At 33.8% G+C, this 13491-nt stretch overlaps 1 protein-coding gene across 2 annotated transcripts in view; it reads left to right on the top strand.

The window, feature by feature from the left end:
• Nucleotides 1–13491, top strand: part of PTPRR (protein tyrosine phosphatase receptor type R) — an 84024-nt gene that overhangs the window by 67592 nt on the left and 2941 nt on the right. For both annotated transcript variants that reach the window (XM_087967983.1, XM_087967981.1), the window contains 6 exons: nt 651–735; nt 2177–2256; nt 2566–2703; nt 9416–9526; nt 10421–10578; nt 12754–12867. In XM_087967983.1, the coding sequence (XP_087824109.1) occupies nt 651–735; nt 2177–2256; nt 2566–2703; nt 9416–9526; nt 10421–10578; nt 12754–12867 (686 nt within the window). The remainder of the gene's footprint in view (nt 1–650; nt 736–2176; nt 2257–2565; nt 2704–9415; nt 9527–10420; nt 10579–12753; nt 12868–13491) is intronic.

The raw sequence follows: 13491 nt of genomic DNA, 5'->3' as shown, positions 1-13491 counted from the left end.
TATATAAAATCATACATTGCAATGTCCTACCTGTCAATGAATACTTCAGCTTCAACCATAACAACACTAGAGCAAACAATAGATACAAACTCAAGGTTAATACCTGACTCTGGTTTCTTCTCCAAACCCGAAAAACTTTAACCTTAGACTGTCTACTATTGACCTCACCCCTTTCCTAAGAGGTCTGTAGGGGGCATGCATAAGCGCACCAATGTGCCTACCGTCCCTGTCCTATTGTTTCTTTTATATATTTTTTTATTTTTCTTATATGTATCCATGTATTCATAACTATGTTTTTACTTATACCTATTATCTTGTAAGCAATTGACAAATAAAAATAAATAAAATAAAATAAAATAAAATAAAATAAAATGTGTATGTATGCGGTTTTATATGTATTATTTATTCTGTTTAACTTTGCAGGCTCCCTAGAATCATTTGATGACTATAAATCTAAATTTATAAATTAATAAATGAACTATCCCATACTCTTTCTGCTTTTTAACTTAAAATCTCTAAACAGATTATTACTTTAAAATAATTCTGTGACTTTGTGATAAACCTTCCTACAAGCTGCAATAAATCACTGTTAACATTGATACTAAGAATTGCTCTTAATTTTAAAAAATGGGTTTGTTTTTTCTCTTTAGGAAATTCCCATGAATTTTGTCAATCCTAAAGAAATAGACATCCCTAGTCATGGAACCAAAAATCGTTATAAAACCATTCTTCCAAGTAAGTTGGTTTAAAGTGATATTTTTATCAGTTCATTCTCCCTTTTCCTATTATCAGCTTTTTAATTATTAATTTATAGGTGCTCTTGAATTAAAGCAATCTGTGATGATTGCAAAACGATTTGTGAAATAAGGATTTTTTAATATGCATTATTGTTGTTGCTATCACAATCCTAGTTGATGAACTGCATTTAACTTCTTAAGACCAACTTTTATAGATGCGTTGAGTTGCATGGAAAACTAAATAAGCATTTATCCTACCATAAACTTTATTATTGTACATTACTGTTGGAAACATCTATTAAAATAGTTTGTTCATATCAATAAAGCTTAAGTATTTTCAAATTTTCTACTTTTCTATCAAAGTATGTTTCTTCAAAAATCTGATTTTGCTATATGCTAAGGAGCCACAAGATTAACTCTGATTAAGTAGCAATGGGGAGAAAGGAAAAATAGAATAAACTGAAAAGCAGACTACAGTTCACTCCAGTAAAGAGCCATAATTGTACTGAGTACCTAAGCAGTTATGATTACAAATGTGGACTCTATCAAAATGTGTATCCTTTGTTTGCAATCATACCCACTGCTAGGAAAGTTAGTACAGTAATGAATCTGGCAGGAGATGGGCCCAGCTTTCCCTTCCCTTTAATTGATGTATTTTACTCAATCAACAGCAGTAAAGCTGAAACTCAGGTTTCTATAGTTCAGAGATAATTAAAAAAAAATAACCATCTATGTTGCAGAAAAATAGGATTAATATTTGTAATACAATGAGGTGCATTCCTACACCAAATGGAGTACCACTGAGTATGGTCATATAAGTACAATAATCAGGATACTCTTTAAATTGGATGGGATTTATTCAGTCTCAGCAGTAGAAATTCAACAGCAGTCCCTCCAAAAGCAAGTAGTGGACTTTCTGAAGGATACTAAATGGAGGAGGCAAAATTGATCCCTCCCAGTGTCACAATAAGAGAGGTAAACACAAACCTCTGACAAACTTATCTGACAATAGGAGACTGGGAATTACATTTCTGTCTTAAAACTAGGTTTTAATTTCTGGATAGCTATTTCAGATGTTCTCAGAAGGATATAATGTATATTCTCCCTTCATAGTTTCAAGTCTTCAAACATAATATTGAAAAAAAAGTGGGGTATCTATCCTTGCGCATAGAGAACATGCATATGGGAAATAGGTTCCCCTCCCCTTTTCCTTTGCACAAAATTCAAAAGCAGACAGAAGACAGCATGAATCCTTCATGTATCTGTTTCACAGCTTTTCTGGAATATTTGGAAGAATTTGTAACACCCCTTCATACCTATAGCTGTCAATATCATTGCATAAATCATCATGCTTCTTTAAAAAATCCTTATGCTTTTATGACATTTCCCTTTACTACTTTAGGTTTTCATTTCCATTTCCACCTGTGTTGTCTTTACAGATCCTGTAAGCAGGGTATATTTGAAACCAAGGAACCCAGTGAATGCTTTGAGCACCTACATAAATGCTAACTACATCAGAGTAAGTACACTGATGTGCAGTGTGCTGACTTGCTGACATATATTTCATTTTCATGCTTCCCATTCAGTTCTTCTCTTATCAAAACACCTAACTTAGTACTCTGCCACAAACTTCCACTGCCTTTTACTGTTGACGGTAGACTATGTATATACTGTATAAAAATGAGCAATCATTCCATAAAATATTGTCCCAAAGTCTTTTGGCCTTTTAACTAAAGCATTGTACAAGATACGTTAATTCTATTCTTGTTGCTTCTCAGCTTATTATAATCACAAATTAATATGACTGTTCCATCTTTGTTTAAATTAGGGTTATGCTGGCAAGGAGAAGGCTTTCATTGCAACTCAGGGTCCTATGATTAATACTGTGAATGATTTCTGGCTAATGGTATGGCAAGAAGACAGTCCTGTTATTGTTATGATCACAAAGCTGAAGGAGAAAAATGAAGTAAGACTTTTTACCTTAATCAGTCATGGACACTTTGTCTAGTTCTTTAAAAAAAAAAAAAACCAACCCAGCTAATACTACTATCAAATATTCAAGACTTTTTAAAAAATGTCATAGAACTCTATTAAAACACCTTAACTAATTTAATGTGGATAACATTATCAAAGTTGTCTATACAATATGTTCAAAACATTTATTTAAAAAAATACACATTACTTTTCAGATTTGAATGGTAACATAAGAAATAATTTTGTTCTGAGTCAATTTCAATTCAGAATAGAGCTGGAAGGGTCTTCTATCCAATGCCTTGCTCAAGCAGGAGAATCTATACCATTTCAGACACGCAGCTGTCTAATCTCTTCTTTAAAAACCTCCAGTGAAGTACCCACCACTTCTGAAGGCAAAGCTGTTTCTCTGTATGAATTGTCTCCTTATCTAAGAAACTTATCTAAGATTCTCCTGTCATGCAATGAAAATCCTATTCATCAATAATTACTCAATGTATAATAACAGGTCTAACCATTTACAACCATAAAATGCTGCACTGTATCAAATGCAGCCATCAGTCTATCTCGTACAATAGTCTTAGCTGTGACTGTGATTTCCCAGCATTACACAAAGTTCTCCAGCTCTTTCTGAATATGTTTAGGATAGAACCTGATTAAATCTGTATTTAATATGGAAGCTCTGATGCCCTAAGGATATTTAGAAGTTTGCTGCATCCTTTAACTGAAATGATCTATTTATCAGAAATTAGTTGAGTCCTGCTTTGAAATAATAGTTTATTTGTTTGTTTAACTCTTTTATTGACATAAATATTGGGTTCTAACAGGGAAAAATGTGTAGACAGTTATCTATAAAGGAGTATCATAACATATGTGTATCTCAAAGCATATAACAGAATAATTTCTAAAGAAATATGCCTTATCAGGACTGATCAAAATACTTCTGAAAACCTATCCTATTATACAGTAATATGGTACACAGAACAAACATTTTCCCCAAAGGAAAAACTTTTTGTAAAAAACACTTCTAACACTGTTTGAAAAGAATGACTTGAAAGAAACATAAAGTAATTCTCAACATATCAGGAAGCCCTGTGTTTACCTGAATTGCTCCCACTTGTTACAATACTGTTTCTCTACATTGTCCTAGACTGACGGAGGCAATTTCCGCATAATTAAAAAGACTGAGACTTCTTAAGGAAATCCCAGGCTACATGGACATTTGTGTTTATATGAGCTTTTCATATTTGATCAAATCATTATAATGGTTTATACGGCAGAAATTTTCTTCTTCTGTTACCCGATTTGTTTTGAGAAACAGAAGTTTACCCAATAAAGAGGGCAGTAAATACTTACAAGAACTATGACATCCAAACACTATAAAAGCATAGGCAAACATAAATATCCAATGGTCACTCTATTTTAAATAAACACTTTTTATAGCCTACTGAAATATCCCAATAAGTCATATTTTTGACTTTACAATGTGTTTATCAAACCAGAAGTGGTTTTTATATAGCTGTGCTAGTGTGGAGAACCTTTCATACATTTTCTCTTAATCATCCTGCAAGGAAAATAGGAATGCTTTTAATGACATTAGATTAGAACTACCTTCAAAGCATTTAGGGGTGGGTATTTCTTCTGCAACCTGGCATAACTAAGGAAGAAAATTAGCAGTCTGTAGAAAATAACCAGATTTGCTTACTCTGTCCATTACAGACCCAGTATAAATTGGTTTCCCTCTTCTCTTACCACAAAAATCAAGAAGGTATATCTGTGTGATCTTTCCAATCATATTCAGGCACTGGAAGATGCTTAAATGTTCCCATATCTTGGAATAGGGTTCAGAAAATCATCATTGATTATTCTCTTAACAATTCTCTACTTTCTCTTCCATCACATTCCTCCACTCACTGCAAAAATCTATTTTATTAGCTAGCCAGGACAACAAGGGGAATCAGGATGTCATATTATGATCCAAACAAAAGCTAACAAATTCTCACAGGGAGGAAAGGTTCCTATAACAGCCAGTTCAGAGAAAAATGTTATAGCATAGTATATGCATGTATAGTGTGCCCCTATCTCTCCAGCTACTTGTTATTCCTTCCTTCATTAATTGCAGTATATCGTTAGAATCTGGATCTGACAAAATGTTACAAAGGAGGGTGTTCTTCCCAGCCAGTATTCCATGGTATTGTCTTCATTGGACTATCTTGGATTTTTTTTATATAGTTTTAATTTCTGTGAATGCTGGGAATCAACTCTATTACCTTCTCCACTCCTCAAAAAAACCTCAATTTCGCCCCCTTTGAGTCAAATAAAAAAAAAAAAAAAAAAAAAAAAAAACCCCCCCCCCCCCCAAACAAACACCCCCCCCCCACCCACCCAACACCAAACCCAACAAAAAAAACACAACAAAAAAACCCAACCCACCCCCAAAAAAAAAAACAAAAAACAAAAAAAAAAAACCAAAAAAAAACCCCCCCCCCCCCCCCCCCCCCCCCCCCCCCCCCCAACCCCCCCCACCCCCCCCCCCCACACCCCCCCCCCCCCCCCCCCCCCCCCCCCCAAAAAAAAAACACACCCAAACCCCCCCCCCCCCCCCCCCCCCCCCCCCCCCCCCCCTTCTTTTTCTCCTCTCTACCTTCCTTCATTTACCCCCAACCAAAAAAAAACCCCACCACACAATCCCCCAAACCCCCCCAAAAAAAAAAAACAAAAAAAAAAAAAAAAGAAGTAGTAACATTATATTAGTAGCCATAATAACTTTTCCCTCCATGGAAAAGTTAATCCCCTCTTAAACCATGACATCAAAAAAGAGGACATGATTAGAGTTCATTGCCATGAGGGGACAGCACATTTACATTGTTATACAAGCTGTATACTTACTACTTTACACTGTAGTCAAGTGTCATTTCTTCAGTGTTGTCACATGAAAAGGTATACTTAAATATTTACAAAATGTGAGGGGGTGTACTCACTTCTGTGAGATACTGTATAGCCTTGGGAAAGATTGAGTACTGATAATAAAGCTAAGATTCTGGAATATTCTTCTCCCTATGCCTTCATGATAGTAACTCAAATTATCAATGGCAGAAGATCAACTGGTATGTTGTTTAAGAATAGCAATATTCTTGTAGTAATCTGAGGGTTTTTGGTCACATGTATTACAGCAGACTGGAACAAGATTCAGTTTACTAATAACTTTTGTTTCCAACTGAATCTCAATATTTTTTGGGCAGTTTTGATCAATGAAGTTTGGCTCTTTTCCATTTTTCTTTAGGACTTGTGTTGCTCTGCCAAATTTCACAAGAACACATGACCTATCATTTGCACATTCTATTCAATATATTATACATCCGGTGCTTCTCCTCTAACCTTTACTCATGGATACATTGCTACTTTATTGAAACCCTGCAGATAGATCAGTTATGTACCCCAGGGATGCCTCTCAATGGGTTACTAAATTATCACTTCCAATAACTCCAATCAACATGGCTCACAGTAACAACTATTAGGGGTTGGTTATAATATTTGGAATGTCACAACTTCCCATGGTACAAATATTGTGTAAGGCTCCAAAAATCCACTTATTACACTCTTTCCTTTACAACTGATGGCTTCTTTTTTTCCATCCAACCTAATAATATCACAATATACTTCTAGCAGTTTGCAACAACATTATTTAATTAAGGTTTTGGGTGTTGCTGGATTATTATATTTATAGACTTTATAGTTCTTAATTGATTTAATATTTAGAGTCTAATAAAACACAGTTGGAAACTTTAAATATTTCACATTGATTATGCAATCCTGGGGTCACAGCTGAACTATCTGCTATCAACTGTATAATTCAGCAATTAAATTCAAAAAGGGACATTTTCTGTAAAGTCCATTTGCATATTTAGCCATATTTTAATGAGGGTTTTAGCCATTTCAATGTGTCCAAGAGATTGCTGGTTTAATTTTGTGTTTGATTTATTCCAGGCAATCCACATGTACCAAAGTTGCATTACAACTCCATGTTCAAACTAGTGAGGCTTTAATGCTAAGTTTAGACAGTATTTTAAAAAATAGCTATTAACCAGTAACATGTACATTAAAAGTCACATTGCAAATCAAATGTTTTTATAATCAGAGTAAAATGAAATTTAGTGAAAAGAAAAAAAACCAAATCATCATATTTTACATTATATATATTTTATCTCTTGTGTCTAATCAGTAGTTACAATGTTGACTCTTGCAGTGAAGATGGCTTACATTTTTCTTTTATGTAGAACAACAATATAAACATAAAAGTAATAATGATAATTTCTGGAATTACAACTCCTGTTTCTGTGCAATTATGAAAATTTTGTATCAATTGTATACTGTATTGATTGTGGTTAATATTTTCTGACCTCCACATATGCTTACCAAACAGTGTGACTAACATCTAAATTATTGCAGAAAATATGAAAACTCATAAAATATACAATATTGCAAACTGGTACATATGAATTTGAATTCTAGATTTGCATCTAAATGTGATTTGTCTGTCTTGAATTAACTGGTTTCATGATACAGCACCAATGATTTGCTTGTAACTGTTTGCTAATTTTACGTTGCATATTAGCAGATATAATGACATTTGCATCTGAGGTTTACAAACTGCCCTTCATTCCCTCTTCAGTGCCAAGTGGATCTTGCTAGAATACTAGCAGTAATGTGTTAAAAATAAATCTAACGGGCCATTTTAAAAGTTAGAAGCAGCTGTGAGATAGGTAGTCTAAATGAACAATATATTTCATTGTCCACCCAAAGCTGTCTGCCAGTTATATGTCTGGGAACAAGATAAGAATAACATTTCTTTAGCTTTTAAGGAGTTGAATATAGCTGATGTATTATCAAGAAATCACAGAAGGATGTTGAATAGGCAGCAATATTTTATGTTGGTTTTCTTAATGTTGGCAAGAACACATCTTCCCAGGGAGGGGAAAGCATATATGATGGCTTTTTGTATCATTATTAGTATTTCCATGTAATTAAGGAACCCCTGGGTCACATGGGCTTGTAGCTTGAATACAAGCTTAAAAGGTGGGCAGTGTTTTGACTGTGTTAGTAGCAGGACTCTTTGATTTCCAGAGGGCAGTTCCAACTTTCTCTTTGAATGGACTCTCTTACGTTAGTCAGTGTAATTTGATGTTACAAAGTAGATGGTCATCACATAAATGCTGAATATCTACCAGGTAAAGAAATTGGTGGGTTTTGTTTTTTTACAAAAGTCACAAACATTGATTGTTCAAAAGTAATATCATGATTAGTTATTGTAAAATATTTTTTTCCTTTGCTTAACTTCCTTTGCTTGATGGGCTATCTTGTAAGACTTTAAGTAATAGGGTTGTGGTGGTTGTTTCCAATTGCTTTATTCCACATATTGGTGTACAACAATTTCATTACTTTTTGATAATGATAAGTACAGCCATTTAGCTTCTAAAAAGAATGGATATATGAATAACATTAGGTATATATTATAATTTTCATTTAATTTAATTGAACAATGAATAATAGTATGTAGATTATTTCTCTTTCTTTGTCCAAGAATCTGCTCTGCTATTACATGATCCTTGTTTGGAGTAGAGGCTTTTCTATTTTTAGAATTTTATTTAAATTGGAATTCAAGACTTTTTGCAATCAAGATGTAGCTACTGCATATAACCAGTTATGTCCAATTAATGGCACAGATTTATTTAACATTGTTAAGTATGGATCCAACTCACTGTACATTTAAAATTGAAAATAATTTTAATACATTTCACAGTTGGGGGAAAAAAGCATAGTATTGATGTTTGTGAAATTAATATGTCTTAAGCTGTTGCCAGATATAAAAATAAAACATAATTAAAACTTGTGAATGTACATATATTTAGCCTTTTGTTTTTAATTTTTAAAACATGATGTTCCTATAAGATTTCTTAACCTCTAGATTGGTTATAGGTAGATAAAAAAAACATCAAAGTATAAAATAAAATATGTAGTTATTAAATGTAAGCCTTCAAAATTCCTATTAATTAGTAACAGCCAATCATTATCATTAAGGTCTGTGAGAGAAACACTCTGAGAGTTGCTTAATCATAATTCTGGTTATTTATGGTTGTTCTTTTTAATTCGTTGAGAGGAAAATCTTAGCAATTCTTCTTGAAAGCTTATAGGGCTCCTGAGTGATCCAGGCATTGAATTCCAGAGAGTTCCATGGAGTTATTAAGAAGGCCTAACTGTATTTAATTCATCATTTAAGCTGTTATCTTACTGCTAATGATCAATTGTACATGGGTTTGACCATAAACACACTGCTTTCTTTATTTAAAAAACCATTTAAAAGAAGCAATAATTTAATTCAATTTTTAAAAATGTTAAATTGGAATGCTGAAATGAACTGTTCTAGGTATCTTGGAACAAAAAATCTCCACAAAGTAACTTTATATTGCAGTTTTATTAATACAAATATTTATATGCCAATCTATACATGTTATTAGGGAAGCTTACAAGATATGCAAACAGGTTTTATGTCAATTTATGTTCTTAGCAATTTACCACGTGAAATTCGAGAAATATTAATGACAGCTACAATGTCTGTCATAAAATTTGTAACAATTACTACTTTCAAGAAAAAATAAATTTCATTTATTATTTTATTTGATCAAGCATTATTTAATCCTTGTTTCTAGAAATGTGTACTGTATTGGCCAGAGAAGAGAGGAATATATGGAAAAGTGGAAGTACTTGTTGACAATGTGCAGGAATGTGAAAATTACACTATCCGCAATCTAACATTAAAGGTACTGGCTTTTTTATGTTGTTGTGTTTCAAACCACTATATGTAGTTATTAGTTCACACCACCTATAGTACTGAACTAAATACGACTTTAATAGTTAACTGGTTCGAAGAAAATATCTTACACAAGAATATATAAAAATTATATTCAGCTGCTGATAGTCCAGTCCTATGCATTAACACACTTGCTTAATATGGCAGCATAATATAATATTGTAGAACTATAAGGTATATATAGTATCCTAAATTATAAAATTGTCTGTCTTTCTTAACTAAATTCCTTCCAAATGGTAGCCTGTTAATTATGAATTAGGATAATTACAGTGTATGCCTAGAAGGTAGTTTGAGAAAGGTTATGTATCTATAATAAAATAGTTTTCTGTTTTCTACATGATAATAACATTTCTGAGATGTTTGGTCTTTATCCCTACATTAATCTACCAAGTTGGGTGGATCACAATTTAATAGCAGATTTTATTTGGCTTATCATGCTCTTTGATTCAGATGATAGCCAGGTACCAATAAAAATATCCTGCACATGCAGAATTTTCATTGCCAACCATAGAAGCCTGTCCACCATTTGAGTTCCAAAGAAATAGTTGCTTACCAATAGAAGACAACATTTATAACTCAGGATTGAAACTGTGGACTCTTTGGTGCTCTCTGAGTTTGGTTGTTTTCTTGCAGATGTTTCATTACCAAACCAGATAATATGATCAGTGATAGCAGTGATGATATCATCTAGTTTGGTAATGAAACATCTGCAAGAAAGCAACCAAGCCACAGAGAGCACCAAGGACTCCGAAGTATTTGCTTTGCTGACTGCAGAAACACATTGTACCTCATTTTCAGTCACCAGTGTTGTTAAAGAAATATGTATATCATTCATCGTTTTCAGCAAGGAAACCTGTCAAGGAATGTCAAACATTACTGGTACACTTCCTGGCCAGATCACAAAACTCCAGTCAGTGCTCAACCTCTTTTACAACTCATGCTTGATGTAGAAGAGGACAAGAAGGCTTCAACTGATAGAGGTCCTATAATTGTTCATTGCAGGTAATTTTTACCTTAAATATGATTTTAAATTTAGATTTTAATGGAGCACAATGGGAAAAATATGAATCAAAAATTGGTTTTTACAATGTTGATAGTACATATCAAAAAAGTAGAAAGCTGGTTCATTTACACTATAAGAAGCTTTTTATTTAACTCAGTTCAGTCCATGTGAGAAATATCTTTCCAAGCTTCTGGCAAGAATCTTTCTCAGCCTAACCTGGATTTAGTGGTAATTAATACTGGTCCTTTTTTCATGCAGAGTTTATAGTCTACCTATATTCTATAATTATCTAAAAGACAAAAATCCTTCTTCTTATTATATGACTTCTTCAATTCAGGCATGTCCCCTATCTGCTGCCCAAAACAGATTTGGTGCTCAGTAGTAGCCTTCTAGCAAAGTGCATAAGCCACACATTTTGCTTGGCCTGTTCCAGTGTGATCCACTTACCAATCCTTAAATGTAGGAACAGCTGACACTGTCCTCGTCCTCCTTGCAGCCCACCAGAAATGCATCCTCTGCCCGTGTTGCCCAGCTTCCGTTCAAAACTACTATTTTCATACCTGAACTGTCACACATTCTCTCCAGCATTTTGTTCTGATACAGTAACAGCTACAACTGTGAGGGCTTGGCATATTCCCTCTCTGTAGTGTCTGATCACTTCCCTAGCTTGCAGATCTGCTATGTTCTCTGCGTTTTTATAATTTTGCAATTGATCCAAAAATGGCCTATTAAGTCAATGAACTGTGCCAAACCCTGGAGAATTATGCTCCATTCAACTCTAACATCTTCCAGTGGACACCCTGTTGTTTAATGCCTAGTCTGAACAAGACATGGTCCCTAACTTTCCCACACCCTGTCTACAATGTTGGAAAGCTTCCTTTCACTTCCCTTTATCTGTTTATACATCTATTTACAACTGCAAGATAGAAAGATTAAAGTTTGTTTTTAATAAAGCTGAGTTATCATTTCTTCCTTGTTACAAAGTTTCCATGGCTCTGCACAGTAAGGTAGGAACCAAATAGCGACCTGTTCCCCTTATGCTTTGATTACTGTAGCATGAGAGTACATGTAGTGCTCAACTTACCACAACTGAACCAAAATTTATGTTGTTAAATGAAACATTTGTTAAGTGAGCAGGGTTTTTTTAAGAAACAGACAGGAAAAAAGAGCAGCATGGGGAAAAAGCAGTTAGACTGCAGTGTGGAATTGCCCAAAGTCTCGCCTTTTGATAATCTCACATCTGATCTTAATTTACAACAAACAATGGTTGACATCAATCTTGCATCCAAAGCAGATAGTAATCCAGAACTCTTCTTCAGTGGATGATATTATTTTTAGAAAACATATGGTACATTGAATTTTCCTTCGACCACAATTTTAGTAAGATCTCAGGTTATAACTTTTGATAATCATTTACAATGTGAATCATACTATGTGTTGAACTGAAAATACCTATTTTCTCACCCAGTGTGAGGGGAGCTTGAATTTAATAGCAGCTCACAGAATATATTTCCCCTTTATCTCATCTTCTACAATGTGAAATTTTAAAATATTAGAAAAATTGCAGTTGCAGGAGTTTATCATACTGTGGCAGGAAATGTACATATTTGTATCATGATCTCAATTGTACAAAGAAAAAGGAAAAATACAAAAGTGTCTGGAAAACTAAGAAGTTAATCTAAGAATATGCATTTTAATTCTCTCAGAGTTAAAGAACATAGACACATCTTGTTTTTGCAATATAATATAAGAATCTAGATATTCTAGAAGTTTATGGAGCTGAAAGTTGCTGAATTTTTAAGAAGAGGTTAAACATCATCTGCATCTACCTAATCATATATTTTTTCATGGAACAGAAATCAAAAGTTTCAGCTAATCTACATTTGTTAAATTGCTAAGGTACTAAACAAATTTAAATTTCTATGCTGTCCAGAGTTACCTTATAGGAGAGATAGGCAGCGTAGAAATGTAATACATAAATAAATAAAAGTAAACAAATGTAGTTCTGCTGAGAAAGTAAAATGGTTATCTGAGATTATCCCTTGAGTAAATTAGGAACAAAGCCATTCTCTGTCTTCTATGGAGAATATTTCAAACCTTAAATAACCTGTGATACCAGTCATAATCTGTCATTTTAATACCATTCAGTTTGGTTTAATTGTTTTCTTTGACAGTGCTGGAATAGGAAGAACAGGGTGTTTCATTGCTACTGCGATTGGTTGCCATCAGCTCAGGGAAGAAGGAGCTGTTGACGCATTGAGTATTGTCTGCCAACTGCGTTTGGACAGGTAGGATGATGTAGAATACAAAAACCATTAATATTTGCCATCCAATATTTTTAAGTGTCATTATCATTCATGTCATGAACATTGTAATTGTCAAGTTTTTGTAGGATCAAAGAGAAACAAACTAATAATAGAAGCAAGCAACAGTAACAGCAAATAGTTGCATTGTATATAAAATCAATTTAAGGTGTTTGCAAACTCAATTTCCCCTTCATCAACATTTCAGTCCACACCCTTTGTGCCTATTTATAATAAAGTAATTGGCAATGCATCCCTGCAATTCCATCATCGTGTCTGCTTTCATCCTTTGTTAGGGATTTTAGGAGCAAACTCATGAATTCATTTAGCATAATACAAAATGCAAACAAGCACAGAAAGCAACATTATCTGCAGACAAATGGTGGGAGAAGTTGTTCTTTGATCTTTCCAAGCTGGCAGTGCCCCTTTAAATTTGTTCTGTAAATTCTAAAATTGTTCTACTTGACATCCCTTAGATGGGTTATACTATCGTTCCTATCATCCCCAGCCAGGCTATTTGTGTAGTAGCTGTAGCCTGTTAGAAGAATGCCAGGCTGAGAATGACCAGTTTATTCCATAGCTTAAGTGGAATTCCACAATGTGCCTTTA

Source organism: Notechis scutatus, chromosome 6 (assembly GCF_049901735.1).
Source record: "Notechis scutatus isolate UNSWTSFEM ecotype Mainland chromosome 6, rNotScu1.2, whole genome shotgun sequence".
Taxonomy (NCBI): domain Eukaryota; kingdom Metazoa; phylum Chordata; class Lepidosauria; order Squamata; family Elapidae; genus Notechis; species Notechis scutatus.
This window is presented reverse-complemented; position numbering and strand designations above follow the sequence as displayed.